Below are 6975 nucleotides of genomic sequence, written 5' to 3'. Positions count from 1 at the left end.
CTATAGGCCTTGTACGAAAGGATATTAAAAATCTACCTAATAAGCTATTATAGAGGTTAGGTTTATATAGTCGTTTTTTCTACTAGGCCAAATTATACTCTAGTTCGAATCCTGTTCGGATGTATATAGGAACGGGTGCTGAGCCGTTACATAAATTATACTTTCTTACTAGTTACTTTACTTAATAAGATTATTACTTGTTAGTCTATTTAATATAGATTAGTAGTTATTAAACCTTTGTTACCTTTTATTTAAGCACACTACTCTACTGCATTGCCAGACAAACTCTTACGGGGCTCCTCACACCATCTCACTCGCCCTAACCCGGATCGAGCTTAGAGAAGTATCAGCACCCAACACCGTGTAACAATAATAGATAGAACCTATAGCGGGTTAGAGTATAGGGCCTTCTATGGCCTATAGCCCTAGAGAAGCTATTATTTATCTTTTAGATTCTACAGTAATAGTAAGCTTTACTATAGTATACTTTACTTTAGTATAGGTTGCTAGAGCAGCGCCTATCTTAATGCGCTATCTAATAGTAAAGGCTCTTGGCCTATCTATATTACGCCTAATATCTATAATAGCCTAACCCTAGTCGCTTAGTGCTTCCCGCCGTGCACTTTAACTATACTACCCTAGTTCCTTACTAGGCTAATAACCATCTCCCGCCCTCTTACTATAGTATTATATCTTAATACGTAGAATACGACTATTATAACGATTAGTACTATTATTACCCTATAATCTATTACTATAACTATAATTAAGGTATAGAGTGTATTATGGATTAATAGTAATAATAAGAGTAGTAAGACTACTACTACTATGAGCCTTACGTTAAGCGTTGACTTCCTGCTAGTTACAATTACTAGGACTAGATTAGGATAGCCTCTCGTTACCTAGATATACTCGCCTAGGCTCTAGCCTACTATTAATTCTACTAACGATAACCCTTTTCCCCTGCCTTCTCCCTCTCCTATAGGTAAGCTACTATCTGTTACTACTATAAGGGGCCTACTACCGCTTAACTATAAGCTTAGGTAAAAGTGTAGAAGCCCTTATAAGCATAATTGCGGTAGTAGAGACGATGATAATAATAGTAGCGGCGGCGGCAGCAGTAGAGACTATTAAGAGCGTCTTTATATTAGCATCTGCGGCTGTATTAGCCCCTTGTGCAACACTCCTAATCTTAAATACGTTGGCCTGGTCTGTCCAGCCGGCAGCGGTAGTATAGGAGGTGGCGGCGGCGGCGGCGGCGGCGGTGATCCTACTGAGTGCGAGACTGAGGTCACGGTGTCGGCGTGCACGTATCTGGTGACGAGTTATAGCGCGTGGTATCTGGCTTCCTCGACAATTACCATAGAAGTAAGCCCTAATTCCATCTTCTCTAGTACCCTTATTCGGGGTTTAGAGACACAGTCACACTGACATGCTAACCCGGGACAGACTGACTGCGCGACCAAGACAGCTTGTAACGGAAAGGACACCTCGTTTACGACGACGCCTGGCGTTCCAGCGTGCACGCGCGATCCGGATGTCGCGAGTGCGATAAATGCTGACGCGGCAGCCGACAGGACGCAGATTAATGGACTTGATATCCCAAAGGACTACTGGCCGACAAACCCAGCGGGCTATGATGGATCCAAGTTTACCCTAACGCAGTTCGGGCTGTCAGAGACAATCACGGTTCAGAAGACCGTCACAATGACCGTCCAAACCACTACTACCAAGACAGTGGTGGTGCCCAAAGTTGCAAGTGCCAAGTGGGATTACAGGTACGTCCCCCTTCCTACCCACCTTTCCATCTCCCCCTTTCTCCATAATATACATCACTATGCTCTGTATTTCGATATAGATGTTGTGGCTGACCAGAACAGTTATGTTTTAAGCTTCCTCATGTTCAGAGTCTACAAGATCGACGGCTGGGCTGACGACGGCGGCGCCAGCCTGAAAAAAGAGGAAAAAAGCCGCAGTGCTTTGACAGGCTGGGATTTTGAGGAATCAAGAACAGACTAGGGAAGGTGGACCTACTTCCAGCTCCCCGTCTTCATAAAGGCCGGGTGCGCGGAGCGGGCCATCGTCTCGGCTGGCGGGCCTAAGTTGTCCTGTAAATACGTAGGCGACGGCGACTGGACTAAAGACAATCCTCGCTGGCGCGATATGACGCCCAATACTTTGCCGAGCAACAGCACGGACACGGGGGACATAACCGACTCGTATATACCTGTAGTTTGGAGCCCCGATGATATGGTGACGCTCACGCCGACTATCGATGTGCTTATGACGTCGACGTATACGACTGAGATCTACTTAGCTACGTATGTAGAGCCAGAGTCAAGTATAGAGACCAAATCCCTGACCACAGGGACCATGACATCAGGGCCTATAACAACAGCAACTACGACGACCGGAACCATAGCCCTAGCAACCACAGGCCTAGTCTCACCCGACGGCTCTTGTGGTGGACCGAACGGGTACGTGTGCGCTGGAAGTGGGTTTGGCCATTGCTGCTCTGCATACGGATACTGTGGTTCTACGAGCGATCACTGTGGTGCGGGTTGCTAGGGTGAGTTTGGGACTTGTTAAATGCTGGGATGGGCTGGGAAGGAAGAAGGGATTCTGTCTGAGACGGAATACTCCTTGACCGAGTAATGCGCCAACGCAACGATATGTCTTGATGATTCTCTTACTCTTTAGTTGTTCTCAACAGTTATTGTAACAAGGCTAGAGCAGATGTTTAACACTTCCAACGGATCTTCTAATACTTCGTCACGATCGAATGCGGAATTACGCTTTACATCAATAGATTCACGCACTTCTCTAGAGCATCTAGCTGACAAACTGCTCACTAAAACCTAGCATTATTATTAGTTTAAGATTCTAGAGGCTCCTGAATAAGCACACGTACATTTACTTAGCTCTACTTATTATGTAAAAACATTCTCGATCTATCCTATCATAGAAGACTCCTTCTCGCGCGCTGCCTTATATCCCTAACTAGATAATATAGAAATCTTCGTCTGAATAATCATTAGGGTCGACATTCCTCATTCCGGGTTAGAAATTTGGAAATTCTGTGAAGCTAACTCGCTCATACACACGCGCCTTTTCAAACTGTGTGACAACTGCCTTCAAGACCAGACATAATGTACATCTCGACTCTTTCTCCTAGTTAGTATCTTCATCTGTACGGTGCATTAAGCTAAATAACACATCAGTTTTTACTAATGGAAATAGGTAAAGCATTGCTGTTGAGGGTAATTGATTCGGACCGGGCTTAGCGATTGTATAATCTAGAGAAAAGTTCACGCCCAGTCGGTTAGTCTTGCCAAGTATTTGAGTGCCAACAATGTCTTTGAGACGATAAACCGACATGTTTTGAGCATCGGTTGTTAATTCCCAGGAACTCGTTGCGATTTTCCCTCTCAAATAGAGGTAACAGCCCTCTTTTACAGATCTATATATGTCTTCTGTGGCTAAGTTAATTTGCGCATCTAGGAGAGTGAATTGCGGATTTGGATTGAACAGGCAGATATATCGTACGGGATCCGATATCGAAGCCTATGACCAAGAAGGTGTAACGTAAGCTGTAGACTTGGACTTGCGCACTCTCTCTGTACCTATTGCTTTAGCTGTGGAGTTGTTGTCTTTCCTAAAGATCATAGTCGATCCCACAAACCATGACATATCTCTGGCGAGGTCTATCCGCCATAGTCTAGTAAGATACACCGGCAGGCTTTCGTGTTCACTATCTTCATTCGATTTGTATCTCATACCGTACAACGTAGATGCTAGACTAGATATAGTAATTAAGCGATCTGTGCTGTATGTAATTCTTAAAGCGCTGTATGTCGTAATGAAGTGGTCCCACCCGATCGCTGCAAGCTGTGTACGCTTGGCTATTAGTCCCTTATGTGATGTTGTTGTCCATCGTACATCCATTAACGGTTTTATCAGATCCGTAAAGGATTGTCTTGCTTGACCACACTCGCAAGTCGTTAACTGAGCATATTTAAAGACGACTTTAGAACCACAAAAGTGGAGTACTCGCGGTGATAGCCAACGCTCTTGTAAGACCTATGCACGGGTAAGAAGTGGAAAGCTTTTAAGGGAAGTTTCTAGATTATTCGAGTGGCCAAAATGAGCCTTTTCCTCCACTAAGTCGAGAGGGTAAGTAAGGAGACTGAAAACTCCACTTTCGGGATCCGTACTAGATGAGCTTACCATCCTAGGTCTTTCTACGATCTCGAAACTCTTCTCCGAATTGGCAGAGCTTATAGCTGCGATGCATACGGTGCAGTTGCGATAGTATGGCCCCATTCTCTGCGACTCGTAACTCCAGTCCTCTTTACTGTCTTACTATATGCAGAACGAATCAATCCAGAGTCTTCTTAAGCCAAGCTTCTTACAGACCTTTATTGCGTCAGAGAACACTAGTGTAAGATTGCTTTTGCGAATTTTCTTAGTGTATTCTGCTCTGGTTTCTTCTGTCAAAGTGCAGGGATGCGAACTACCCCAACAATGACTCAGGCACGCGTACTCCCCATGTTCGCCATTGGAAATGACTAGTTTCACGGGATCTGAATCGCTCAATCCGACGTCTAGATACCGTGATGGAAGCTGAGGCGAGGTCGGAGTTAAGCAACCTTCATGTTCTGTTTGACAGAGTTTGATCCAGCTCCGAATCGTTGACCATCTTAGACCTGGATCCAGCTAATAAAGATCATGCGTATTCCGTGGGATAGTTCAATAACGTTTTGGAGCACGGGCTTTTGCTACCCTTTTCTTATTTGCTCCTTCGTGGTCTCCAACTTGAAGCATTATTGCGCAATTTATATCGACGCATTTTGGTACGTTCTGCTTTCCATGTACTAGCCGATCGTACAAGATTCTTCTCGTGCTAGTTTTCATTCCATAAGCTCGAATTACAAGCGCCACTTCCCTCTTTGTAATAACTCCTAAACGCTCGCGGTTTCCCCAGCGATCGCGAGCTAGTACCCACGTTTCGTAGCGATCACAAGCAGGTGCGTACTCCTTAATAGCTTTGTCGACCAATTTGCAAAACGTACAATGGTGAGTCTTTGAAACTATTGGTCTGTTGAGATGTATACTCGAACCTGAGGAAGGGGTATAGAATGCGCCTGAATAGAATAAGTTACTACACCGAGGGCATTCTGAGCCGAATCTGCGTCTGCAACGCTATGTCAGATATGTTACCTAACAAGCTTGTGTGCCAAAACAGTCGATTCTGGCTAAACGAAAAGGTCACTTACTTAACTAGTTCGCCTCCTTCATTAGTCACCAATTCGGCTAAATCAAATGATCTCTGAATCCATTTGTCATCATCCACATTGAAGCTAGCAGTTAAGATCCCGTTGTTCAATCTTGTTTCGCGTGCATGTTCGGGTATTGGCCTCTCAGAGAAAAAGGTGAACATCTCATCATCGCCTGGTCCAATGATATCATGGAGTCTGATGGTCGATTCCTGATATGAACCACGTGAATTGAGGCAATTTGCGATGAGATACCATGCACGCTTTTGCTTGTAGTTGATTAGTTTGGGAACATCCGCGTTGGGTAGCCATCTCCTATCTGATGAATCCGCCAGGACTTCATAGTCCAGATCCTCGTTCTTCGTCACTCTGAGGGGCGAGAATGACCCATCTTTCAACCGTAGCACCCTGGACAATGCGATCGAGATTGGGTGACCGTCATTGTGAGTCGCACACAGAGTGGTGCCAATCATGTAAGCATTCTGAACACTGCTTGAGAAGTTTCGCTCATTTCTGTCGAAAGCACCATTTTTGACTCCGAGGTAATTCTTTAGGTCAATATACATGTCCTTGGCTTTTTCATTTGGTCCAAGATACTTGGCTGCGAGGAGTCGCTGATCTATAAGTCTGAGATTGTAGCATCCCTGCAGTCGAATATGATCACATCGGCGAAATTCGATCGAGACGTTCACTGGTGTAGGGTCCGTTGAAACATTAACGACCACCTCGAGCTGATCGTACCACCAGTCCCCTCCACTAGTCTTCAGCTCAGCGCATAGAATATTCTGTTCTAGAACGATGCTCCGAGCACTCAACGAAAAACGGTATCCACCAGGTTGGAAGCTTCCTTCGTGGTTGCCGATCTTGGTGTCTAAAGCTAAGACGTATGTGCTCAATCCTTCTAGCGGGATCTGATATTCAACATATAGTTGACATCGATCGACAAGTGCTAGCTTGACCATTGGGGTATAACGTATCGTCGAGGATGCTCGATACTAAAGAGTTGATGCTTGTTATTGGATATTGATGCTTGATGAATGCCTAAAAACCAGAGATAAGCGCAGAAAGAGAAATACCCCGCTTTATCAGAGTGCAAGGCGGTAGTAAGCGGCAGTACCTTGAAGTTGGCAGCCTGATTCCGGCAGAAAGGCTTCTCGACTCCATACATAACCGGGAAATAAGCGCTTACTAAACCCTAACCAATATAAGGCGACGAAAGAGGCCTAATTCGTGCTAAAATAGGTTTAGTGTTAGAGTTATATACTAGATTCTGCGATTTATTACCTCTAATTCGCGAAATCTAAAACCCTCTATTTATACTGAGGATATTAGGATTCACAATTGTTAGTAGATATTGACTTAAGGCCCGTGCTTAATGCCCTAAGTATTAGGTCTTAACATTAACTAGTCCTAATTATGCAAGCTCTAATGTATATAGGATATACATTATCCTGCGGATATTAGGAAAAATATAGGCCGTGCCTAACCAATATGAGGCGCGAATCGGGGTGCGATTCGTGCCATATTAGGCTTAGCGTTAGGGTTTCTATCCGTATCTGGCTATTTTGTNCCCCCCGATTCGCAGATTCCGACCCCCCCGATTCGCGCTCAAATAGGCTTAGCGTTAGGGCTAACTTAACCCCAAGTGCATCCCAGTATGGGCTGTATAGGGCTCCCAAGGTTGTCAAAGCATATAAGG

At 44.8% G+C, this 6975-nt stretch overlaps 4 protein-coding genes across 4 annotated transcripts; 2 read left to right on the top strand and 2 right to left on the bottom strand.

Moving 5' to 3' along the window:
* Positions 1–1707: 1707 nt before the first annotated feature.
* COCVIDRAFT_32052 (hypothetical protein) lies at positions 1708–2019 on the top strand (the record flags this gene model as incomplete). The annotated part of the gene is made up of 2 exons (XM_014694634.1): positions 1708–1778; positions 1881–2019. The coding sequence occupies 2 exons, from the start codon at positions 1708–1710 to the stop codon at positions 2017–2019; spliced, it is 210 nt and encodes a 69-aa protein (XP_014550120.1).
* A 354-nt stretch (positions 2020–2373) lies between these two features.
* COCVIDRAFT_116425 (carbohydrate-binding module family 18 protein) lies at positions 2374–2568 on the top strand (the record flags this gene model as incomplete). The annotated part of the gene is made up of 1 exon (XM_014694633.1): positions 2374–2568. The coding sequence occupies one exon, from the start codon at positions 2374–2376 to the stop codon at positions 2566–2568; it is 195 nt and encodes a 64-aa protein (XP_014550119.1).
* A 1794-nt stretch (positions 2569–4362) lies between these two features.
* On the bottom strand, positions 4363–4686 carry COCVIDRAFT_116424 (hypothetical protein; the record flags this gene model as incomplete). Its single annotated transcript, XM_014694632.1, has 1 exon — positions 4363–4686. A coding segment is annotated over one exon (324 nt), but the record flags the coding sequence as incomplete, so codon positions are not given.
* Positions 4687–5272: 586 nt separating this feature from the next.
* On the bottom strand, positions 5273–6238 carry COCVIDRAFT_32051 (hypothetical protein; the record flags this gene model as incomplete). The annotated part of the gene is made up of 1 exon (XM_014694631.1): positions 5273–6238. The coding sequence occupies one exon, from the start codon at positions 6236–6238 to the stop codon at positions 5273–5275; it is 966 nt and encodes a 321-aa protein (XP_014550117.1).
* Positions 6239–6975: the final 737 nt, after the last annotated feature.

This window comes from Bipolaris victoriae, assembly GCF_000527765.1.
Source record: "Bipolaris victoriae FI3 unplaced genomic scaffold scaffold_271, whole genome shotgun sequence".
NCBI lineage: Eukaryota > Fungi > Ascomycota > Dothideomycetes > Pleosporales > Pleosporaceae > Bipolaris > Bipolaris victoriae.
This window is presented reverse-complemented; position numbering and strand designations above follow the sequence as displayed.